The sequence below is a fragment of the Caloenas nicobarica genome, chromosome 1, assembly GCF_036013445.1.
Source record: "Caloenas nicobarica isolate bCalNic1 chromosome 1, bCalNic1.hap1, whole genome shotgun sequence".
NCBI classification, from domain to species: domain Eukaryota; kingdom Metazoa; phylum Chordata; class Aves; order Columbiformes; family Columbidae; genus Caloenas; species Caloenas nicobarica.
This window is the reverse complement of record NC_088245.1, coordinates 89,251,847-89,278,436: the sequence shown is the minus strand read 5'-3', so window position 1 is coordinate 89,278,436 and position 26,590 is coordinate 89,251,847. Positions and strand designations below refer to the sequence as shown.

The 26,590-nt window shown below is 40.9% G+C and overlaps 1 protein-coding gene across 4 annotated transcripts; it reads right to left on the bottom strand.

Annotated features, from left to right (window-relative positions):
* GDAP2 (ganglioside induced differentiation associated protein 2) lies at positions 1 to 26,454 on the bottom strand. Of its 4 annotated transcripts, none has more exons than XM_065640026.1 (15): positions 26,357 to 26,454; positions 24,569 to 24,815; positions 22,894 to 23,033; positions 18,592 to 18,745; positions 16,426 to 16,514; positions 13,891 to 13,967; positions 12,659 to 12,818; positions 11,047 to 11,197; positions 9,940 to 10,016; positions 8,494 to 8,570; positions 7,772 to 7,911; positions 7,123 to 7,177; positions 2,365 to 2,508; positions 2,217 to 2,268; positions 1 to 1,429 (listed from the first exon to the last, which is right to left on the bottom strand). In XM_065640026.1, the coding sequence occupies exons 2-15, from the start codon at positions 24,742 to 24,744 to the stop codon at positions 1,389 to 1,391; spliced, it is 1,533 nt and encodes a 510-aa protein (XP_065496098.1). In that variant the 5' UTR covers positions 24,745 to 24,815; positions 26,357 to 26,454; the 3' UTR covers positions 1 to 1,388. The 4 variants fall into 4 exon arrangements, with proteins under 4 accessions (XP_065496098.1, XP_065496117.1, XP_065496089.1 ...); XM_065640017.1 differs by having other exon boundaries at positions 2 to 1,429; positions 2,221 to 2,268; XM_065640035.1 differs by lacking the exon at positions 2,217 to 2,268 and having other exon boundaries at positions 4 to 1,429.
* Between the last annotated feature and the right edge of the window lie 136 nt (positions 26,455 to 26,590).

Here is a 26,590-nt window from a genome sequence, read left to right as displayed (position 1 = left end):
CCAAAGGAGGATTTTTTTTTTCCTGTTTATCCCAACAATTTACAGGATCTTTAAACAGGATAGAGACACCTATTTCAAATCAACTCAATGGGCATGAATAACCACCTTCTAAGATATCTCATGATGACTTTTGCTTATGCTTAAAGAAATGTAGTTATTGCAGAAGTGGCAGAACAAGGAAAACTGAAGTTTGGTAAAGAGAGAGCAGCAGACAAGTCAGGACAGGAAAACAGCTAGAATGAAAACATGAAAATCGTACCATCATTTTCATATTAAGTACTGTTGCAACATTCTTCCTACCAGGGATTCCATCCTTCTGTATTTGGGACTGCCTTCCCTGATTATGTTTTACAAGGGAGCCTTCTCCCTCTTCTTTTAGCTTTCCATTGGCAAGCTGAAAAACTTTTCACCTCCAGTTTTGTAAGTACCCTGTGGCTCAGCTCTCTTACATGTGTCTTGTCTGTCAAAAATCAGTGTCAGAGTAACAGCAAATAAAAGGGACACTGATATCTCTAAGAAACAATCTCTGCCACCAGAGGTTGAGGTTGGAGTCACCATTTCACCTTCTCCTTCACACATACTTCAGGCAGATGGCATTCATTTATCATACAAACACATCTGGCCATGTCAAAGGAGAACATAAACAACTATAGTTAGAGAAAAGAAACCACAAGTGCTTTTCAGTTTTATTCTTACTGGGAGGGTAGTGGCATCCTGACATGTCACGTCATCCAATTAAAACTGACAGGGACTTTATCAAGGCTCCTAGCTCACTTAGCATTTATGGTACTAAGTCTTGCAGTAATCTTGGCTTGGCGGTAGTACTTTGTCCAGCCTGCAGACATGGCATTCCCAATTCCAGATATTTTTGCTGGGTCAAGACCAAAGTAATGAGTACTAACAGAAAAGGAAAGTAATCAGATGTGAAACACAGAGCACATGATGAGCAATGTGTCAGGCTGCTACTGCACAGTATTTGTGCAGACCAGTCAGAAATGGGTATTACAAATGGAGCTGAAAAATGGTAATAGTTAAAAGCATGATCAAGTGCTTTTGATGGATGTCCCAGAAAAGAGAAAGTCTGTAACAACTTCAAACCACCCCCCCAAAACAACAACAAAAAACCAAATAAAATGCACCTAGTGATTTTTAAATCAACTTTTCAACTGGATAAATATATTTGAAATAGTTGTACAGTTCACAGTGGCAACAAAGTTCTCTGATTGCTTGAGTGCTTGAAAATATCTCATCAGTAAAAAAATACCAGAGCTGGGGGAGGAAAACCCTCTCTCTGAATTCTGTACATGGGCAAATGCACAGGTTTTGGCAGGCGTCAGGTCATTGGATCCATGGGAAACCAGCAGCATTGCAGGACTGCAGATCACAAGTCAGGGGATGGAGGATAAGAAGAATAGTAAGGCCCATTTTCCTGCAATGAGAACAGAACAAGCAGTTAAACAAAAGTCCTCTCCAATCCATCTGGGTGCAATGGATGATGACACAGAGGCAGAAATAAACAGGTACCCCTGGCTTCATCTTCCACAAGTACAGTGACTGCCACAATTCACCCAGGAGAGGATTGTGCTTGTCATCAGGCAAAAAAAACAGGCCTTGTTTTTGCCTCTGTTTTAAGGAAAAAGTGCACGTTAAAGTTTTGCCACTAAGCCAAAGCTGTGATGCAAGGAAGCCAGAAATGCAAGCATAGCCAGTCACTCAAGACAAAGTTGCTTATGCAGACGCACAGCTCTGGCTATTACTTTGTAGTTATTGAACATCCTCTTGGAATGATTTGGCCAGAAGCCGCCATATTTGATCTACCATTTGGTTAGCGACCTGGGATGGAGAAGGGAAGAGGAACAGGGACCAACACAAAGGCAAGGTGGCCTTCTACAGTTCCATTTTTTCCCTGCTACTTTTTTTATCACCTCCCTGCTCCCCGCTCTCTCCATCCTGTGTGTTTGTTGATACATGGGACAGGGAAGATGAAACACAGTATTTCTTTTTGCAGTCAGTGTAAGGTATATAGCAGGTATATAACATGAATTTTATCTTGTCTACGGGCTCTTAGTGTGTTTTCTTACAGTTCCTGGCTGAAGAAGTGTAGTCTGCCTTTCATGCACAGGCTGTATTGGGAAAGGAGTCTGCTTCTTAGCCAAGCCCTCTACTTGGACTGACATAAAAAAAAACCAAGCAAACACTTTTAAGACAATTATTACCCACAGAAGAACAACTGGAGTCTCCAGGAAGCCCCCCTTTCTTCTCCCCATTCTTAAGATGTGGAAGTCAGCTCCTTGAAAGAATGAGAGAAGCACAAAAACTACACCTACGAGCAAAGACTGATGCTTGCCACATTCAATCACTTACCCTGGCATCATACTCAAGGACAAAAGGGGGGAGATCAATCTGTTCTGGGGGTATGGCTGTGAACAACTGCTGAAGGCTTTCCACATAGTGGATTTTGTCCTTTAGCCCTGAGACTGTAAAGGTTGTGAAAAACCACGCTGAGACCTGTAAACAAACCCCAACAACAACAACAAAAACTATTAAGATGGTGCAGTTTCAAAACCTTCAAGTTCAACATTATACTCCATCATTAAGCAGTCTCGAGTTAAACTTGAAACGCTAATATCATGGCAATAACACGACAATGTCAGGAACAACACACCACTGACTGCTGGCAAGCACTGTCTTGAGATGTTTTGAGCTCGTGTTTTCTGACGCCATACTCACTCCTCCCCAACTTCCAGTTTAAGGTCCTTTTCTTCTGTACAAGAGTGACAGCTATTCTGCTATTTGTATTTCAAAAACCATCAGTATAGTGGCACATTTTCACTCCCTGTTTAGCCAGCTCATGACCTATTTGACTATATCTGAGAGAAGCATTTTTAATCCTTTGCCTTCAAGTTTTCACAGAAAAGGCAACCCAAGGGAGAGAAAGACTTTCGGCTGTTCAAAGGTCCTAAAGAAATCTCCTCTCTGCTTTGGGCTGGCTAAGTGTGTCTTTCTGTTTTGCCACATTTCTTATCAAAGCCTTATCAACGTATTCTACAAGATTTTACTTTAAGTATTCACACCTCTGCCTCTTTTAGACGTAAATGGGACAATTAATTTTTGTTTTGCAAAGGCCAGTAAGACACCATGCATATGACTACAAGTTATTAAATATTCCTGTTTAGGTTGACTTCACAAGCCTTTACTTTTCAACTCACCTTGCCCAAAATTAAGCACTATATTACTTTTTGTTTATTTCTTATCTAGCCTTTTCCTGGCAGACTGAATGGAAAGAAAAAAAAAAATGTTCTACAGGTCAACAAATGCTCATATTAGGGACCACTCACATGGTCCTGGGCAACCAGCTCTTGCTGACCCTGCTTGAGCAAGGGGGCTGGACCAGATGACATTCAGAGGTCCCTTCCAACCTTGACCATTCTTTGATTCTGTTTGATAATTGTATTTTGACCGCAGTAAGTTAACAAAAAAGAAGAAACGACAGAAGAAAAGCCTTGAGGAAAGTGGGACTTTCAAACAAACTAAAACATTAATTGATAAACATAAAATTGATCTGCCTGGATTCAACATTTAAAGAAAAAGTAGATGCCTAAGAACTGTCCTGGATTAACTATGCTGCCTCCTCAAAACAGCACGTTGTCATGAGAAAGGAACAATAGAAAATACAAAAGGAGGTAAAGAACAGGACAGAACATTTAAGATTGGCTTATTAGTTTAAAGGCAGAATTAGAGATTTATGTCAGCAGAAAGCAGGGAGACTATTACTGGCATACATTATTTACTATATTTTTCTAACAAGACCTCTTATGAGTGACACTGGACAGTTTAATGAGTGAAAAATACCCTCTCAATCCTGTATCAAAGTAGCATGCATTCCAAGGTGTATTATGAATTATAATCGCTAAACATAATTGCTATTATGTTTAATGTATATAAGCCTAATAGGGAATATTTTTGCAGCCATCATGAAAGCTGTTATTGAGAAAAGTGATTTTTTTTTTTTTTTTTTTTTAAATTTCTCTGCCCCCTCTCAGTGTACAAGCCATTGCAGTTTGACACATCTTACCCAGTAATGCAGGGAAAAAAAAAAAAGGGGGAGACAGAAATGTTACTAGAATTTTTCTATTATCTCCATTCTCAATAATCACAGGTTATAGAAACAGCAAGATAAGAGCACCCATTTCCTTATCAGTAAGAGGACCTAGAACATGAAATGAAACCAAATCCCTGTTAATGTACTGAAAGCAGATTAACTTATGCCACAGCAGTCCAAAAAAAGTTGAAAGTCTAGTCATCTGCTGAAGTTTTCCTTCATTTTTCTCGTCCTGCAGTACTGAATCTGAATAAAAGGCTATCAGAATCATACTGCCAAGCTAGAAAACGACAGGGTTAAAGTATTAGATGTCTTTCCCTCAAAAAACCAGCACAACACAGATAAAGTGTCACCGATCTCTTAATTAGGTCATACTCCAAAGAGAAACTTACTAAGATCTGGGAAATTTTATTGCAGTTTGAAGGATATTGTGTAGAAAGAGCCATAAGTAATATGCAAAAACCTTTATATTGGCATGCGATCTCTAGAAACTGCTTTTATGACTGCTACAGAAAAACACAACAAAAACTGTTCACTATAAAGATTACGATGATTATGAACACCTAATTTGAGTATTCAGATATATTTCAGTTTTGAAACATTCTTCATTTACAACTAAGTTACTAAGTTTATCAAAACACAATTTCTCTGGGTGCATTGTTTCATATCCAGCCACTGACAATTCACTCAGAACACACCAAGCTCTATGAAGCTTTGTTTGGAGAGCTCTCAGAAGAGGAAAGCCAAGAGGATATACACAAAGATGCCCCCAAAGCCCTTTATTTATATATCAGCAGCAGAAATACATTTACACGCAAGCATACAAAGGAATTTGTGATAGCACTTAAAGGGGATCTTAATCTAAGTCCTGGTGGTGAAGAGTTCACACTGCAAGAGTTGCTGTCAGCCTAAATAATTGCTATATGCCTATGATGCAATTTCATCATAAGTTACATTTCAGCAGCACAGCAGTAGAACCAAGTTCTTCACAGGTAACAAGAACGCTCACATCAAAGCACGAATAAAAGCAGGGTTAGTGTACAAAAACAGATTGTGCAATGACACACCCTGCTTCAGTTACTCTGTGTTCTAGGATAACTGCTGAACCTTCCTCCCTGCATTCTGAAAATAAAGTATTGTAGATAGGCAATTATCCTCAGAATATATATAATTTAAAAGTTTCACATCTAGAAACCAAACAAAGAATCATCATTGGCACTATGAAGCACTTTCAGAACTATGCTTGTTTTCTAGGGAAACACTGTGTATCCAACAGGCAAGACGAAAAGCCTCTTGATCCCTTTTAGCCCAGAAATAAGCAAGACGACTACCACATGGCAAATGTCCACTGTGCCAGGATTCAATACTGCAGTAAAATGGACCATTTATATCAGAGATGTAAGAATTAGATATATGTACAAGGGTGATGGGTTTGGGAAGCTGCATGAAGCCTTCCTTCCACATTTGGGACATGGGGTATCTTCCACGATTTCTATGGAAGAAAGTCAGTGCTCCAAGTAGGAAGATTAATGTGCCAAACTTTTTTTTTTTTTAAGATATTGCCTCCAGCTGTGCGGCTAGAATAGGATACAAACCTATTTGATTTCCAGCCAGTTAGAAGACTCCATGTCTCTCACCCTCTCTGCTTCCCATCAACTATCTGCTTGCTCCATAGACCTGTCAAGTTCCACTGCAGTTCCCAAAGGGACAGAGAACATGGCAATGGGCAGGTGAACATGAGTTCTCCTCCTCCAACAGCAAAAAAGCACCCGACTTCTCAAGCAAATAGAAATGCATGGGAAGAGAGGAGGGGAATAAAGTGCTGCTGGGAACCTAAAGCACTAGTGCTTCCTAGCTAGAGCTGTTCCACTCAGCTTTGTGGCCTTAGTCATGTTCTACATCAGCTCCTACATTTTCAGGAGCATCAGAACTGGAAGATCTAATTCCAGCACACAGGCCTCAGATCTGTACCCTGAAGAAATAATTAATATCCTGACAGAAACTAGGAGGTACACTGTTGGGAAGTCTCAGCCTCATCTACATAAAACACAAGGAAGCTCCAAGTCTCATAGTGTCCCAGCTGTGCGCATGCAAAGAAAGGACTCTTTGGAAATTCAGCAAAGAAATTCCTGCTGAACATGTGCAAACAGATGTTTTTCCAGGCATATAATTTTCTCAAATTTGATCAATGTGAGCAAAAAGCAGAATAAATAGAGGTTAATCTGATGTGAATGTGGAGGATCACAGTTGTAACTGTTTCAATAGGACAAAAAAAATTTAGGAAGGGCTGCTGCTGACAGTTCATCTGGAGTACTCGTACTGCTGCAACAGTACAGTACAGCTCCAAGTACAGAAGGGAGCGAGCTCCATCTTCTGTTGCCACACATGGGTCGTAGCCAAGGATAATATCTTACTGCTTGAGAAGTTCAGTTTTTCGTCTCCTAAAAGCTTAACAGGATTTTTCTGCACACCATGGCACAAAGGCATTCTTCTCATCTTTCTTTGCTGCTACACTCTATAATCCTGATTAACCTCATTGCTGCTCGACACACTGCCCTCTGCCCTTACGGGACCAGCTCTCATGTGATCTGCAGCATGCACACAGTACCTTTTGTGGGGAGAGGAAAAAGGTGAAACATCCAGGAAATTAACTACACAAAAAATAATTCCAGGAGATTTTGGCCATGGTTTGTCACTCTGCCAACCAGGCAGCAGGAAAAAGGACAAAACCCTTCTCTTTTAAATAAACAAGATACAAAGCTTCCACCTCTCTCTGTTAAGAGCACACACAGAACAAGGCACCGACAGCTGCACTGCAGAGGGGTTCAGCTTATCGCTGAGGTTGGAAGACTACAGGTACATCAAAGATGGGGATGAATTTCAAGTTCTGACCGTGGATCCAGAAGATACTGTCTAATTTTGGAAGTCTTTTGTATGCCTCCATGTTCTGCATACTACAGTTTTACATACTACTCCACTAACACCCAAAATACACTTTTCTTTTATACTATTTACCTCACCTTTGAGCGAAATGTTGGGTGGACAAAATACAGTGCCTTTAAGTTCCTCTTGTACCTGGTTTAGAAAAAGAAAAAAGTTCTTTAGAAGTGATTTCTAATTAAGCTGACCCACACAATCCAACTGTCAAAACATAGATCATTTTGCTTAAGTGCCTGTGATGTAATTTTACAAAGTTGGATCTAATACAAGGGCAGATATCAGAAAAGTAAATGTAAAGGGGGAAAAAAAAAAGCAGAATTATTATTTTTCAGGTAAAGACATAATAGCTTGCAGTCTTTTTCTGTGGGCAGTGAAAATTATGGACAAATTATGACTGCCAATGTTATCAAGCCTCTTCCCTCACAACTACCAACATCCTTTCAACAACACCAGGCTCCAAAAGCTTCATTTCCAGATAGATACAAACAATACACACAGTATATCCCTCTAACAGCTCCAGAAGGGAGACTGCAGAGTACAAAACTTCCAGGTTTGAGAGATGGTTCTGAGAAGGAAATAAACCATATCTTTCTTCCTCTTGCCTTTGTTATTTATTTAGGTCTTTGTTCCAGCTTTCACAAATAAATGGGAAAGCAGATACAAGGAATGACAAACATTTGCACAGCACGGAGGACGACCAGAAGGGGTTCTTTTCCTATTGACACTCACTTGACATCAACAACATCATAGAGTTTCTTCAAGAAATTAGAGTCTAGTTGATTGTAATCATTTGTGAGCGTATGAAAGTACACCAGGACGTATTCCTTCACTGCAATGTGATCCATGACATGGATGAAATACAGAAGAGCCTGAGACAGAAAGAAATTAGATTTATATTTGTAAAGAACTCTTTCACAGTAGTGTTACATCTTAATATGCTTCCTCTAATTCATTCACAAATCAGGAATCATGAGGCTGGGTGGCATGTTTGAGTGAAAAAAGCCAGGTAAACATTCCAAGTCTTCAACTTGACTGTAATAATTTAGGTGGGTTTTTTTGGTTTGGTTTTTTTGGTTTTTTTTGTCTAGCTGACCTCACAGATGGAGAAAAATTCTTGCTGTTTCTATGACAAACTAATTTGACTTGTTACATCTCACTCATGTCTTGGCAGCTATAGACACAAGTCAAGTCAGTCTCTTCTTGAGAAGACAGATGACTCCATATTAGGTCTGTTTTTCTACAAAAAGTCCAGTTCCTTCTTGAGAAAAGCCAGCCCAACATACACAAAGTTTTATAAGGGAGTACATTTTTATCTGTCTACAAAAACAGTTTCTAAGTCTTCTACAGATAATGTTTCTAGTATTGACACTGAATTACCCTTTCTAATCAGACTATCATATCCTGAAACATTTGTATTCAACCCACACAACTCTATTTTTACAACGACTTACCTTTTCCATGTCTATCAATGTTACGGGGATATTCCTTCCAACCACCACCATCACTGTGCGGCCACAGTTATCCACACCTACAAAAGAAAGAAAAATATGCCTCTAAACTTCTCTCAGTCAAGCCAGGTTTTGAAGTTGGTCCCTTTCAAACCAGATAGATCCAGCCACAGCTCAGAATTTTTGCAATGCATGTGGTTTCCATCTTAACAGAGGATATATGCTTAGAGTTACTACTCTCACAATACCAGCAGCTATTCTGAGCCAAAAGACGAGGGTGCATCACATCCTAAACTTAAGTCTCAAGGGCAGCATTTTTACATCGCCCATGTAGTTCACATTTATCTAAATCTCAAGTAATAACGTGGTTTTTATTTTAAAAAAAAGCTTCACTTGCAGTTCTACCACCAAAGCAAACTTCTTCCAAGAAATAAAGCTCTGAAATCTAATGCACAGATTGTCAGAGCACACCTTATGGATGACATGCAGCCCACAGAGCCTTGTTTAAGGCAAACAAAAGAATTTAAAGTTGCAGCTACGGAGTGAAAGGTATCACACAGCCCTGATATTTGCACAGAGATCAAGGAATGTATCTGGACTTTCAGGTGGCCAAAGATAGCAGCCAAAGTGCTGAACAGATGTTCTCTGCAGAAACACAGTGATACTTCTGAGAGCCTGACTACTTGCCTATTTCTTCCTGTCATGGTGCAAAGCAGCAATAAGCCACAAATAAGCAATAAGCCATGGCAGATTTTGACATCCAAGTGTGATGCTACCTAAAGAGTTAAAGTCAACTGAAGATGACAGGTTCCCCATCTTCACTTCTCAGGCTGCAAGAACCTATTATCTTCCACAGAAGTCTCCATTGGGTTGTTGATTCTGCCCTTAATCTCCCCACCTACTCAACTCAAGGCTGCAAGATCTGCTGCCCATGGTACTTGGCCATTAGCACTAGGAGTCAGAGAGCAGAGTAACATATACCTAACCTGATGGAAACAAAGCAAGTCAGTTGGTTCAGGAAAGCTGCATTAAAAGTTGCTTTGGTAACTGCTTATTCTCTGCACTGATCATCTGAAAGCAACATTCACCTTTTTGTAACAAAAGGGTGGAGATAGTTCTTCGTTTGGTCTCAATTATCTCACACAGAGCACCTTATGCATTGGCTTTATCTATCAGTATTTATTTACATCTAAAGTTACAGATAATTCAGGATATGCATGTATCCTCAGACTTTTAAAGCAGAGCAGTTTTGGAGTTTACTATGCAGTCTTTCAAGCCAATCAAGACATAATTCCTGCTTTACTGCAGAGGTGCTGCCTAGTTCTTGGCCAGGCTTCTAGCTTAATAACATGAGGTATTATATACTCAACTCCAAAGAAAGTATTAGGTCTTTGTTTTGTATTTTTACTTTAAGACAATGTACATCAGTCATCAGTACGCTGAACTTACCTGTCTGGTACAAGGCTTTAAGAGAAGCAATATCAGAGAGGTCTTCAGCTCTTGCCTGACACAACCAGCGATTATAACTAGAAAGTTAAAAACATCTGGTCAGATCTGATTCCCCCTTTGGATTAGCATTAGAAGCCCAAAGAGGTATATGGGAAGGGAAGGACAAAACAAGCTCTTCCTGACTTAGCCCTCTCTTTAATGTTGTGGTTTTCTGACCTATGGAGTAACTATCAAGTTCTGAAAGAAAGAAGTGTTGGGAGGGGGAAAAAAAAAAAAAAAAAAAAAAATTCAGTGTTCAGTGCCTTAGTTACATATCTAGTGATTTTCACTGGAGCGATGAATACACACCAACTGGTAACTATAGTGGTATTCTATTTGGGCTGAAAACATCTCATTTTTTTTTCCCCATTTATAATAAATACTTCAGTGACAATGTTTAAAAAAATAGGGGAAAAAAAAAAAAAAAAGAAGAGACTTGCTTCACAAAGTCTAGAAGTCAAACACAACTATGTAGCAACCAGTGTCACATATGGCTTTTTTTATTATTTCTCCTGTGAATGGTGAACAACTCAGCGCCTCATCTGACAAAATAAGCCAAGCATCCTGCCTCAGGAAGACTCCAGCATGGAACAGGCTTCTAAGAAAGTGACTGCACATTAGGGTTAACGGGGCAGGGGTGCGGAAAAAAAAGGAAAAAAGTCCCAAACCATCTCAGCATTCATTTGTTTATCATTCTGTTTTGAAAGATGGAGGAAAAATGTTTTGCTTTCTGCCCAGACCCTCAGGAGCAAGCGAGCAGTTTTGAAAGCAGACAACTCCACTACAAAAAGTGGTGACAGAACAGTGACATCTTACGGCAAAGAAATAAGCCGGCTGGTCGGATGCACTGGGTGTGCTAGTGGGTTCTATCACTGGCTTCCCTTTTCCTCCTACTGCCCCTTTCCTTCAGGCCAAAGAGGCTACCACAGCCATCCATGGTGACACGAGATTTTATCTGTATTTCCTTGCCAGAATATTAGGTTTTACAGGTAACAAAATCATCATCAGGGCCGGTCCTCTGAACAGCTAGCTAATCCAAAACATTCACACAGACAAGGAAATTCTCACTTCCTCTGATGCTGTTTTTGCAGCGCTGCCTCTGACAACTGTCCCTGAAGGATGAGGCGTCTCTGTTTGTCAACGTCTCCCTCCATGCGGGCAAAAGCATGGGAACCAATGAAAGACAAATCTGCCTCCAAACCCTCTTCATCTGAAGCATCTGCAATAGAAATGAAGGTGTGTAAAATGTCCAAGCTGTGTACAAGACAGCAATGCTGCTGATTAACTGCTATATATCTCAGCGAGCTGACCCAGTTTCATACTACAAACTAACACAAAAACCCATCATATACCATGATGTGGCTCTGATATCTCACCAGTAGCACCGAGAGATTACAGCATATGATTGATAACTATGGACTCCCTTAAAATATTGGTTTGCTTGGAAACTAACTGGGCAAGTCCTAGTCATCAGTTTGTAACAAAGGGATAATGGTTCACTCCCTCAGAGGATAAGGTCTGGAGAAAGAGACTTGGGCTTTACAGTTGTCCTGCTTGTCACAGGGGGGAAAAATAAGTACACAGAAGTACAGATGCTGCAGCTTTAACCAGTTCAGAAGCTATACGGTAGAACAGGCTCACTTCATTTTATATCATTGGCACTGCTTGAACAGATGCTGTCGACCTGGCAGTAAACTGGGTTTAGTTATTTTTATAGTATTCATACTAATTGGCCACAGCTGCAAATACCACTCTAACCAGCAGTTTGGATGGGGGGGGCGGGGGGGGGCACGGAAAAAAAGATTGGAATCTGATCAGTAGGCTTAGGTACATCAGGTATCAAACTGACCAGGAAAATTAAGTTGTCTGTATCCTCTATGCATATGCACCCTTATCCCAACTGGCCATGCAAAAGCAGAACACTTGTGAAACCCATTCAAAATTACCTGCTTTTGATAGTTTAAGGCTTCATCTGAAGAAGTGTAAAACTTCCATAGCACTGCTCAAAAAATATGGCAGAACATGCCAGATATGCCCATTTATATAGGAAATTGTTTTGCCATACATATCTCACCTCCTCAACCCTGACATCTAAGCAAACTCTTTACAAACACACTTCTTTCACTGAGCATTAACAGCCATTTTGCAAACACTGGTCTCTGTGTTGATCTAGTTCCTCTGTCTTTTAGAGAGTTTCTGCCAGTTTTCATTGAGCATCTACTAGTTTAATGCATGTGCTGTATCAACAGAATTTTATAATTGGAGACATTTGCTAATATATAAGCAACGTTTGGCTAATATGTAAGCTAGACCATTAACAATGATGGTCTTTTTCAGTTACAGGGCTGCACAAGATTCTACAAAAAACCTACAAAGTTCCTAATCACCTTGGAAGAAAATTTGCAAAGGGTATGAACTACCCCACCTCTCCCTGCAAAGAATGAAAGAGACAGAACAGCAGCTCTACCACATCCTCTAACTGCACCACTCTACACAATAAGGCAGAAAGCAGAAGTTACTGCTGTGGAACACATGAAGCTAATGAGGCAGCTTGAAAACTCTCTTCATCAGAGCCTGCCTTGGGTGAGGTGAGAAGACATCTCTGCTTCTCATGTGCCTTTTCTGTTTTCCCATTGACTTTCACACAGAGATATTTATTCCAAGTTTCGGTTAAACTCACCATCCGGAACACCCGGCTTTTCAGTAATCCTGATCTGCCGCTCTGGTACTACAGGCTCCCCTTCTGCATTGCCAATATCTGCAGGGAGGTAAGGCAAGGATTGTATCTCTTCTTCCAACGATCTTGGAAAATACAGAGGCATCAGCTTCTGGTAAGTGGCCTACAAATAAGAAAAATGCGTGAAGATCTATCACGCATCCTTGCTTTTCAGTTAAGTAACACCTGCCTTTATAGCAGGCACCTTCTCAGAGGTTTGGAGGCAAAGTATCACTTCCCTCAATGGCTTATTTTGGGCTGCTACCTGGCAACAAAGGCAGATAACCTTGACCAAGGTTAACTTTTTTTTGCCATACTGGCAAATGACCTTGAGAGGATCCTGCTTTAACCTGCATGAACTTGGGTAGATTGCAGATACTTTAGCTTTGTAATGAAGTTACAACATGCGTAGATGACAGAGTTCTGTGAAGGCTGCTTACATTAAAATGCACCACTACACAGATCATCTTTAGTGATCTGACTGGGAAAAAAGAGAAAGCAACAACCAAGAGAAACCCTCCCCACCTGGAGGAAAATAGTGAAAAATCTCTACCGAACATTGTAATACTTCACGTGTTCTCTCCAACTGATTAATTGTTTTAGAACTGTCAACAAATTGTTATTTTTCTCACCCAGATGCCACAGAACCTGATCACAGTGTGGGTGTTCTACCCAGGAACTGCCATTAGCAAGTCCGATACACAAGCAAAGTCAATATTCAAACTGCTACCATCTGTTTGAACACAGTTCATTAAATGTCAAGCCAGCAAGCAATGTTTAAGATGCTTGCAGGTGACCTGTGGGCATGCTAGACTGGCCTTTTTAAAGAACAAGGGAAGCAGCATTGTGTAAGGAGGAAATCTCATATGGGGAATTTCCGTTCTGGCTGGCAGATACCATCCAGCACAACTCCATGCTAGAAGGTCTAGTATCAGCTCCTGTTTATGGCTTAGGAACATGGAAGCCATAAGTGGAAAGATTCTGAACATGCCCATAGTGACTGCTAAGAGCATAAACAGTTCTGGGAAAGATGCTATGATAGTCAGAGACAGACATGGTGGAACAAAAAGTCTGTGCAAACCAGGATGATCTGAAGGGGAAATCTAAATCCAATTCCACAATGTGGGAGTTAATACTGCTCCAGAAAGGACCACGCATGTCCATGAATTTTGGTGGAATGAACATCAGGGAGATACCTCTTCAAGCTCAGAGACTGCAAACACCACCTTCTCCAGAGTCTCTCCATGAATCTCCAGGAACCTTCTAACTGTGCCTGCAAGGAATAAGATTAAATATAGTCAGTAAAACACGAGGAGATATCAACACACATGACTACAAGTAAGGATATCAACGGAGTGCAGAACAGAAAGAGAAATATCTCTCTCTCCTCATACAAAATTGCTCCACAGGTTGTACACAACTGTGATTAAGTGGTAGTTTAATGCACCAAATGGGTTGTACATATTGGAAGTTCCATCTCCATTCTCTCCTATTTCTTACTCTAGAGATGCATAAAAAAAAAGGGAAAAAGCCTCTGTGATTTTAGCTTAATACCAGTTTGTAGAATATGATCCTAAAGACCTAAAAAAAAAAAAAAAAAAAAATCAAGCCAAATCCTTCTATTACAGCCCTGTGCAAACTGCCAAAACCAGATGATCCTAGAACAAGTCATGGTGCCCTCAGTTATCAGGGAAGCAAGATGATAAGCAAGCCATAGCAGAAGCTGGTACAAGGCAGAGTCAGCTGCACAGAACCTCAGGGGTCGGCTATGCCAAAGAAGCACATAAAAATTATATTTGCAAATCATGAGAGAATTTATTACATATTTTTTCACTCCCCCAAGCTTTAGCATAATCCAGGGACACATACAAGTTCCTAGCTGAGAAGAAAAAATGTTTTGCAACCAAGCTTCCAGTCAGACATGTCCTTGTACAGATGCAATAATCTGACATGGCAGGATTTTACAGTGCTTGAGCTGCAATAATCATGACACGTCAGGATTTTCAAGTGCTTTCCTGTCAGACTGTAAAGAGAGAGTGCCCAAACAAAGATTGGTCTAGCAGTATCCATCAACTGGCATCTAGCCCTACAGAGACAAGAGAAGATAACAACAACGGAAAGAAGTCTACTCTACAAAGACTACATCAGCATGAGCTTTTCAAGAAACAACAGTTCAGGAGACAAAAGAGCTATTAATATTTTCAAATACTTCTGTACAGAAATTTGTGTAATTGGGTTGACCTGCAAGACTACTTTACAGGACAAATGCAGGTGTGCAGTTCCACAGCAGTTTTCTGAACCTATGTGAGCAGAAGTTTTCAGTTGTCTCATGAAACAGGCAGATAGCAGAGAAAACAACAGAAAAATCTCTTTGTCTGGTGTCAGCACCTCTGCTAAGCAGAGGGTAAGAAAGATTTCTCCAGTCAGCTTGCACAGCAAGACGAAAACCCACTCTTCCCACTTGCAACAACTTTCCTATTGTGCAGGAGTACCATGCAGGAAGATCCAAGGACTGGGTGCTGGTAGTGGAAATCAGACAGGAGCAGGCAAATAGAAGTGAAAAAGTCGAAAGAGAAAAGAAAGAACCAGGCAGGTATTGAACATTATTCTCTGAGAACTTTTCTATTAAGTATTTTCAGCCCAGGAACTTTTCTGATTTGTTTCTAGTAACCTTCATTTTTTTCCTTTAATATAGTTTTCTCTTGAACCCAAACAAGTTTGCAAACTTTTAGCATCTACAATGCTTTTTGGTAAGAAGTTCCAGATAACAAATAGTGTATGCATAAAAACCATTTCCCCTTGTTTGTTCTGAAGCTGGTTCATACTAGCATTGTTTGAAGGTTCTTATTTTGGAAGACAGTGAATAGCTGATTCCTAGTCACCGTTTTCATGCCAGTCATGAATTTACAGACATTTATCACACTCCCTTCAAGATCAGTGTATTCCAGTCTGAAAAATATTTTAGCTTACTTAGCTATTTCTTGTCTTTCCCTATTCTTGTTGACTTCCTCATCTTGCAAGGAAGTTGGACTAGATGACCTTTAAAGGCCCCTTCCAAGCCAAACTATTCTGTGATTCTATTAATATATTCTTTTTGAATGCACAGCTTTAAGGGGTTGATGACAAGGCATAGCATTCTTCATTTTGTTGTGTCTTTCTTAGCTTGCTGTTTTGAATTCCAGTGAGCTGTTTTCATGCAACTGTAATATTATAATATCAAGATTTTTCTCCCTAGGATTAGCCCATCATTTTGCATGTGAAGGCAGAAGCACATAGGGGTGGGTCAGTGGGGGAAGAATATCACTTCATATTTTGATATGCTGATGACACTAAAATGGCAGATTAAATTCACTCTGTTGTTTTGAGGTCCAACTACAACTATTCACAGCAAGGCCTCATCTTTGCTATTCTGAATAATCTTCTATTACCAGCAAACTCTCTTGCCTCATTGTTCAACAACTTTTCCAGGTTATTAGTGAATATATTGAAAACTGCAAGTTCCAGCACAGTTTCCCATGGATCTTACTGATTACCTTTCAACAGAGAAAGCATCATTTGTTTTTATCCTCCATTTCCTGATCAATCATGGAAGGTCTTGCCTTTTTACAGCCTCTGATAAACTATAGCCCCCTAAAAAAAAAAAGGTTTTCCCATATCAACAGCAGTCTGTCAGAGGTAAGGGATCTGCTGAATATGGCCATCCAGTTTACATCACTTTCCAACAAACTTACGCAGTGCTATGTGGGTTGCATCTTCCAAGGGGTAGCATCTTTTCAGAGAGTTAATGACACAAAATCCTACGGAGCACATTGCCTGTTCCCTGAAATCCAGAAAGAGAAAAACAAATGAATAGACCGTCAGATGAGAAGAAATGTCTGTCAGTACAGTAGATAACACCAGTTCTCTTCTTCCTGCCTCTATGCAGCAGCAACCCTCTTCCAGGTTTTTGCAGAAGGATTCTTTCCTGGCAAGAGGCATACGTACCAGCGCTAAGCAGATAAGAAGAGAACCATTAATGATTCCATACCATTTCCCCTCATGTTTTTTCTCAGATTTCTCCTTCCACCTGAGCAACATTGTTCCTTCAATTTCTCATATCCTGAATTAATTTCTTCCCTCAAGCTCCCTGCAATCCTTTCCAAAATACTTTCCTTCATGTATAAGATTGTCAGTGAGGAGAAGGAGGGGAAAAGAAGGTGCTCTTTATTGCAAACATTCTCCAGTTCCTCCACCTGACCTATCACTTATCATAGAATAGTTTGGGTTGGAAGGCACCTTCGAAAGGTCATCTAGTCCACCCCCCCTTCAATGAGCAGGGACATCTTCAACTAGATCAAGTTGCTCAGAGCCCTGTCCAGCCTGGCCTGGAATGTCTCCAGGGATGGGGCATCTGCCACCTCTCTGGGCAACCTGTGCCAGTGTTTCACCACTCTCATTGTCAAAAATGTCTTCCTTCTATGTAGTCTAAATCTTCCCTCTTTTAGTTTGAAACCATTACCTCTTGTCCTATTGTTACAGGCCCTGCTAAAAAGTTGGTCCCCATCTTTCTTATAAGCCCCCTGAAAGGCCAGGATAAGATCTCCCCAACACCTTGTATTGTCCAGGCTAAACAGCCCCAACTATCTCAGCCAGCCTTCATAGGAGAGGTGTTTCAGCCCTTTGATCATCTTTGTGGCCCTCCTCTGCACCTGCTCCAACAGATCCACCTCCTGTTGGGGACCCCAGAGCTGGACACAGGACCCCAGGTGGGGTCTCACCAGAGCAGAGGGGCAGAATCACCTCCCTCGACCTGCTGGCCACTTGTTTTGTTAGAGGTCAGACACAGACCAAGGTGGCTTACTCAGTCCTAGCTACGATGAGACAATCATTGGCATGGAGTGATACAAACTTTAAGATCAGTAAGATGCTTCAGACAGAGTGCCACATTTTTAGAAGAGTAAAGCAAAGGTGTTGCCAACAGTTGTCAGATGTGAGCAAGCAGAGAGTTGGTAGACAATTTGACAAGCATCAAAAGTTACTCTAGATAATAGCTTGACTGAAAGGCACTCAAAATTCAGTAAGCAGAATTATTAGAATTTTTAAATTGTTTTTCAAATGTTCTTCACGTTGCTTGTTAACTTCCAAGGCAGAACAAAACTGGCACATACTAGAAACCTTAGTTGTAATCTTAATTATGAAACAGTTACTGTAACGCACACTGTAAACAGCACTGTAACGCACAGTCCAGATTGGAAGAATTTTTAAGTATATTTTGACATTGCTCTTGTTCAGGTATTTTTTGTGACTGCTACCATTACAATAGCCATCACAGGAGAAGAACAGAATACAGGACAGAACAGTGAAAAATAGAAAGCAGAAAGATCAAAAAACCCTGTTAGCTAAGAGGAAGTAGAAAATACCACAGATGTAACAGGAAAAAGTACAAACCCATCTGCAGCAACTGTTGATTTAGAAATAACCTTCCACCCTGACTCAGAATTTTAGATAGCTGTCGTACAAAAGCAGAGAGGCCAAATGTATGAAGCAACAGAGCAGCCAGATCTGCCTGCAGACGCATGAAGTTGCTGCTTGAGCAACGTCATTTGAAGTTTTTCACAGCATGGAGCCCAATTCAGTTGTCAATGCTCCTTGTCCTCAGAGCAACTGAATGCAGCACAGCTCTGGCTACACTTTTCCAGAACTTGAACCAGCTCAGATCTCTCTGCACATTTTATCTGCACCACAACACAGATAACAGGCGAGAAGTATACCATGAAACCACTAACGTTCTTATACTTAACCAAATCCAGTATATGTGAGAAGACATTCACAGCCATTTGACCTCTCTGCAGACCCAACTGTTTAGGAACAGAGGTGCCATGGATGGCAAACCCTCACATAAGCTGTTGTGTGCGTACTTTGCAAGCTGCAGAACATTGCGGTAACAGCTGTATAGAGAACTCTCCGCAGCTGTGCGATACCGGCTCTTGTATTTGGGTCCCACTGTGTGAATGATGAAACGTGCAGCCAAATTAAATCCTTTGGTAAGTTTAGCCTCGCCTGTCCTGCACCCTGAAAAAAATAAACACAAGGATAAATGCCAATGTCATGATAAGAAAGCTAAAAGTGTTCAACCCCTTGACTTCCTCTAGAGTCAGACAACTCCACTTCATATATAGAAATCAGTGGTTCAGACATAAAATATTAAGGATAGCATTCTATCTCATAACAGCTGCTTAGTATCACCTAGTTAGATTGTGGAGGTGAGAGCTGTACTCATTCCACTCTATTTTAAAACTATGCATACAACGACAAAGCAGAAGTTGCTAGAAATGCTGTCTTTATCGTCATGCTTACTAGGCTACATACAGAGCAAAAGGGAGAAATGATTTAACAGCATGCAGAGAACTGATGCACAGATTTGCTATACAACCAGCAATAAAAAGTCCTTCTGAATTTAACAACTTACTTGGGGACATGGCTTTTTCGATAAAGGACTACAGGTCTCCTTAATTAAACCCACCAGCTGTTGGCAAAGCTGTTAAAAATGAATATATCAAGCACTTGTTCCACCTCTGCTCCCAGAACAAGGTAGCTTGCTTTGTTTTGCAAGTTCCTCCATGCCCACGAGGCAGGAGTATGATTCTCATGGAGATCATACTTACTTGACAGAATAGGTGCCTTGTCTGAAGGCAAGGAAGTTCAAACACCACATTTGATTGTTCCCTTCACAGCACCCTCCAGTTAAATACTCTAGGATCATTTACAACATTCTAGCATACATCTCTTCACCTCTTTTTGGTTTTGACTACTCTTTGGCTATCCCCTGCAAGTTAGTCATACTTAATTTCTGTAATTTTTTGCAAGGGAAATCAATTTGTCAGAAGTCTTGATAACATTCATAGACCCCTCTATTCCCTTCAGTTTGTCAGTACATTCCTGATAATGAAACAGCTACTGTGTTTGAAGTCTGTTTTTTTTCCAGAACCTGGAAAGGCACCTGGAAGAAAAGTCTGCTAACTCTTCCCTTCTTCATCCAAATCTAGTCCACTCCAGTCCTGGACAGCTGAAGAAGCACTTCTAATCTTTATCTTTCACTGTCCTCAAAGACAAGCATTTTCCACCTTCTTCCTTCTGCTTGTACAGCTGCACTTCAGCTTTCTGATCAGTCTGAAAAATAATAACTTCACTGGATTAACTTTCAACCTGATTGTACAGGTTGCTAGTGCCCACCAAAAGGAATGAGACGTGAACAAGAGGCTGCGACCACCGTTCTGGCAGCAGCACTGCAGTAGCTTGGCTTAAGTCAATCACAAAGCTGCCCACTGAACAGAAGCATTCACCTTTCCCACTCCACTCTGTTCTTGTGGTGCTCAGGCAGGCTGTTTATCAGCGCACATGAAAGCATATTTTATGGCAAGAGACATTCTACGTTGAGAACCTCTCTTACTCAAAACTTTAATCACAGCTTTTTAATGGCAGCAACCTGTTGCCTTTAAACCAACATCTCACAAACTTTTTGATCCTATAAATCACATCATTAGCTTCTACAGACCTCCACCTTGTTTCTTCTGGGTTAATCAGAAGGAATATAACAGCACACTACAAACTAAGCACACTCTTCTGAATTACTGTACATCCTCTAAGACACCTCAGCTCAATACAGTAACTAAATAAGCACAATACTGAAAGAGTAGAAGATAAAACTGAAACAATATATCAGACATCAAGTTACTGTTCTTTCTCCATGGTCCATGTAAGTCACACAACTTCAAAGGAACAAGTAAAGGCTTCTAGGAAAAACTCTCTCGTGAAAAAGAATGAAGTAAGTTTGAGGTATAGTTGTAAATTCATTGGGGACACTCATAAATTCAGACAACCAGATGTGGCATCAGTAATCTCTAACTACACTTACATCACTCTTAGTACTTCCCAATGCCTTCTGCCTGGAGATCTCTACAAAACTTATAAAACTAAACCAAACAGCAAGTATTATTCTTATTTGAGGATACAGGGCGAGGTGAGCTAGTAGAATGAGCTGCACAAGGTCAAGGTCTGTGGCAAAGCTGGGAACAAAGTCAAGATCTTTTATTTTTTAACCAATGAGATTTCAAACATTAGAACAGCTTCTCTCCAGGTTTAAAATGGAAAGTCTGAATCCTCCATATACTGTGTGCAGCACAGAAAAAGTCTCACTGGAGATTAAGACTACTATGCATGGCTGTTACAGAAGGTCTTTATTAGACTGCAACAAGTATGTGCTGATAAGGCAAGTATATTGCAAGCACTTCATTTGGAAGCCTGGACCCTCGGCTATAGTATTTCTGTGTTAATCAAAACTATGCGCTGTTCCCAGGAACACACAAGTTAACTGAGCCTTAATGAAAGCACGAGCCTTTGAAAGGTCAGCACATCACATGCTTTAAGATCTTGATTTTTCTTGAAGTCTATGAAGTATAAATATATATCAAGCAGTGGAACTAAAACAGGAGAGAACTAACTGAAAATCACCACTGCACCCATTTTACAGCTTTAGAGCAAGGACCATACATTTTCACTTTTTCCTCCAAGACCATTATCCTACAAAAAAGTTCAGGGTTAGATGGGAAAGAACACAAAAAGGAGGCAGAGGTGACAAAAGCATCATAAACAATTTCTTAACTAAGCTCCCTTTCATTTCTGCTACCGTGACAAACACATTAAGGGTGCACAAAACCCAAAGCTGTAACCCAACCTCTTTCCTCCCCAATGCAACATGCCAGTAGAATGTCACAGAACTGATTTCTGAAAACCTCTTCTCACAAGATCAAAAGGAAAATGTCGCGTATGATGCTCATGAGCCTGCAGAATGCACTACTGAGAGAAGACATCAGCATCTTCACAGGGTGCAGGATGCAAAACTACATAAAATCCAGCATGGTAAAAGGGAATTTATGAAGCTAAGACCAGCTTTCACAAATAACTCCATACAGAACCAACAGTTCTCAAATTTTAAGGACTCCTTGAAGGTCATCCTTTTCTTCACACCTCGCAGTGCACACAAGAACCCCAAGTTTATTTTCAAAGAGTTCTGGTATACATAGCAGGATCTTCATTATTCTGTAACATCTGCTGTATTTTAACTTTCACTCAAAGGACACACGCTGACTTTTCCTCTCCTAGGAAATGGTTACTCTTCCTCCTGTTTTACTTTGAAGTTACTCACAAAATGCAAGGTGAATCAGCAAAATATGACTTTATAAAAACAGGAGATGTTTATTCAATTGTAGTTTAAGCTACTGAGTGTTTATATTAGAAATACTATGGTGCTTCTATTTGTTACTACACAATAAGATAGACCTGTTACCCAAGAGAGTGAACAGTGCTACTCAGTGATGAGCTGGGTCTCAAAATTCAGCTCAGTATGATAGTTACTAGAAACGTGAATTCTTAACTGCGAATTATATCAGACTTCTGCATGACCTTGGGTAGCTATAAACTCCTTGTTCCTCACACACAAAATAAGAAAACTCTTATTTTCATAGGCACTGGGCATTCAGCAGGCAATGGGAATAAATCTGAGCATGTGTAAATGTCATTATCAGCCATAAACTCTGCTAAGGTAAAGCAAACCTCATCCATTTCCAGATTAGCCTTCCATTAGGGATGGTCCTGTAACATTCTAATAAAGCAACGTGGTGTGTAGAAGTGGCAAAGGAACCAAACAGTTGAAGACGACACTAAGACTTTTAGACATGCAGTGTTTTATCACTCCATTTATTGTTGCCATAATGACCTGAAAGACTGTCTATGTATATTAATAGCCTGAAAGAGGATACACAAAGTGTATATTGGAACTCACTTAAATTTCTGCAATGGTGAACTTCAGTGCCCCTCTTCCACAGTGTGTACACACTGAACAGGATAAGAGTAAACTCTGAAGATGTACAAGACTTGTCCCTCGAATAAAAGCTCTGATAAGCTAACTACTCTAAGTGGCTTCACATAACAATAGGAATTATCGTATCACAAGGGTTCAGCAACTCAAATATCTGCCACAGATTTTCAGTTATATGTAACTTGAATAGCATTTTCCTCATTTATTTTGCATTAACATCAGATGGGGGCAGTGGGGAGTGGAAAAGCTATACCTTGATTTTAGCCTATGCCCAAATCCTGGTGGTTTGCACTACATAAGGACAGCAGTTTTCAACAGGATAAAAATGTTTCCAGTCACTTACCTTTGAGCTTCTGGAGTTCGTCCCTCAGGTCAGGCCCAGCATGCATGAATATACTTTCAGACACAGGATTCTTATCAGTGAGAGACTCATTACTGGTATTTACTATGGCTGTGCAGTTCAATAACGCTACATCTCCTTTCCTAAGGAAACAAGGAAACAGCTTATTGCAGGCTAAATGTAAAATTAAGCAGGATATTCTCAAATAAGGGCTGATAAGCAAGGAAATGCCAAGTTAAAGGAAAAGCATTAACAGTACTCCAGTGCCCACATGGTGTAGTACCCTGACCCGCTCACCATGCAGAATCATCCTTTGCCTCTAACTGACAAGGATAGATTGGAAACAACACATCATTTCCTTAAAAACTGCCAGCCTCAACAGTAACTTAGTGATGTATGTAGAAAAGACAGTGTTGTAGTTTTACGTATAGCAGTTTAAGTAGCAGAACATGTGACACAGTGTGCTTAACTGATGGAGTGTAATGTATTAAAAAAATGGATTCTCTCTTGGAGATAAGAGGACAGTCCTTGTGGTATTTTACTTTTAGAACTTTAACAATTTTTTCAATGCACTTTCTTTAGTCCGCATACACACTATCCGGGGCATCTTTGCTGCTGTTGCTCTTCCTCAGACCACTGAGGATCTAGAACGACACTGCAGCTAGACAAGTTTTCATTGCTTTTGTTCTGAAATTGTGAACCACATTCATTCTTCTGTCCGAGGATCAGACATGCAGAAGATAAACAAAGCAGAGATGCACAGGAGACAATGGAGTAGCAGAACTCTGACCTGCTTTTTGTCACAGCAGCAGCCATTAGAGATTTTGGAAGAGCATAGGAAGGGAAATAAAGATTCCCACACACTGGGAGAGATCCAAATAACAGTTGAAATTGCGCCCATTTATTACACCCAAGCTCAAGTCACAAGAGATGTTTAATGTTTTACTTCTCTCCTTCTTTACTTAATCAGGTTCAGCAAATCCATGAACAGTCCCATTTCGTGCATGTATGAACCAGAAGGAGGTTCAGGCTGATCCCTGAATCTGTGTTCCTGAGCAAACCTCCTCTTTTCATACTGATTAACAAAGAGTTTCTCATCTAGAGAGCAGGTTTGAGTGTCTGACTTATAGGAGAGAAAAACTGATGGAGTAAGTTCACCTCAGCACACTGCACTTTATCAATAGATTTTGGTAGAAAACCATCAAGATAGAACACAGAATGAAAGGAGAGAAGGGGAAAAAAAAAATAGTTCAAAGCAAGTCACAAGAACCACATGAAAGAAAAATACTGATCTAAAACAGAAAAGCAGAATAAAGTCAGTAAAGAAAGAAAAAAGCTACTACACAGGAAGTATATATTTTAAAAATTTAAATAATTGTATCAAAATGCCTGATTAGGTTTTGATCTTAAGCATACATGACAGTAGGAAGTACAGCGGCAGTCTGCTGCATCAGACAATGACTATGAACACGCAATTTATAACCCATAGTGGAGCAAATCTCAGACTCGCAGATTTACAATGAACAAAACATTATTTTCTTCCCAGACAAGTATGTTTGATTCAAGAAAAGAAGGTCTGAAGGGTTTCTTCTATAGCAGTGATTGTCACAGAAGGCACTCAGATCCCGCAGTAAATGGAGAGGTGATGACAAACACACCAGAGCCATACGGAACTTACCATAAGATTATTTTCGCATTGATGTCTTTCCTGTATGGAAAAGGTGATCTAATGTCAACTTGAGCTTTTTGAACAGGATTTTGGTGAGAGTCCAGCTGCTTAGCTTCATAGGCATCAGTCCAGCCTGGCAGACTGTCAACATCCACAAACTGGGAAGGAGCACCCAAGGGATCCATGGAATGGAAACAATGACTCCTCTCCTCTGTTAACTTGTCACACTCCAATTCTCACTGGAGTTTTCCAGGTGCTTTAAAGGAAGAAAATCAAATCAGGTCACCAGCTGCTCACTAAGAGTAATTGCCACAGAGCCGGACCTTTCACAAGGCTGCAACACAATTACAGTGAGCAGAAAACAGAAAAATAGGTTCGCAACTCAAACACTCTCTGTTTTGTTATTCGTATGCAAAAAAGGAATGTAAATACTTGCAGTAAGACAAACCTTTTCCCATAGTGCAAGACGAAAACACCTTCTCTATTAAATTGGTCCAGCTGGCTTGTGATCTTGCATTTTGAAAATGCTGAACACAAATTCCCAAGTATAAAAAGGACCTTGGTCTTTTTGAAAACTATTATTTATCAAAACAAAAAGCAAATTTGTAGCTGGGTAAGTATAATTTCTTCCTTCAGAAATTTTGGTCTAGTGCTGGATAATACTTGAAAACAAAACAAAACCACAAAACAAAACAAACAACAAAAAAATAAACTATCCTCCCCTCCAAATTACAACAGCAAAAGCCCTAAGCAGAAAAATACCCCTTACAAACAAACCAATGAAAACATGCTCCCTCCCCCCACATTGTACAGTTGCAGTTCAGTGAATTTTGAAGCGCTGCAAATATGACTTACATTGCTTAATTCTTACAGCCGTGCACGCAGGCACGAAACTCCTTCACCCAAAAAGGTTTTGCAAGAAAGATTAAACACGCAAATTTGAACACTGCCCATTGAACTTGCAGACTAAACTCTGCCATCTGACTGGTTTTTTAAGGCTGAGATAACACTAGTTGCTAGATAAAGACTCAAACTCCCCAAAACATACTTTTCAATTGCCAGCATGTAACACTTTGCCTACTGCATTTTCACTTTAACTGCTAAACCACACTAGTGAATTAAGCCAGTACAAACGCACTCATATGGGTAGCTTCAGTTAGTCACGTACATGCCTACTGTTTAGACTTTCTCACATGTTAATAATTTATAAGTTCTGAAAATACAATATCCGCAAGAGATAATTCAGAAACAGAAATGAGAAAATATATTCATTAGCTACCAAAAAAACCCACCCAACAACAAACAAACTTGAACTAAGGGGTAATAAAATCCAACACTAGGACAAAGACGGCCATAAGAGCAACTAAATAAGAATTTTGCCACGAAGGGCTGGAAGAAAAGCCATGAACGAGAAGGTAAGAGCAGTTAGACTGGCGCCATCTCATCTACAACGGTGTCTTCCCTGTGGCGAACAGCCAAAACCAGGGGTCCAAGCAGGAGGGCAAGATGCAGGAAAAGAGGGGTGCACACAAGCTCCCGTGCTCATTCCCCCGACCTGCGGCAGCGGCGGCCCCTCGGGGATGCTGGGCTCGGGACGGAGCGCTGCCAGCGGGACTCCGGGCGCTCAGATCCCCCCGGAGGGCGTGTCCTGCCCGGGAGGAGGCCGCTGTGTCCTCCGCCTCTCACAACCCACCGCCCGCACCCGGGCTGCCGGCAGCCCGCACCGCCGGGGACCGGCCCCCCTCACACCCGGCCCCTCCCAGCGCGGAACCGCCGCCACCGCCCGGGGCAACTCACGGGCAGGCCGCGCCGCCGCCAGCCCCGCCCGGCCCGAGGGTCTCAGTCGGCGCCGCTTTGGCGACATCACCCAGAAAAGCGGAGCGGCCGCCGGGCGCTTCCGTTTCCGGGAGTAGCCCCGCCCCCATCCCGCCCTCCCGCTGCCCGGCCCCGGGCCGCCCGGCCGCCGGCTTCATTGCCTCACTTCCGGTAAGGACTCTCTCCGCGCCCGTTCCGACACACTTCCGGCCGCGG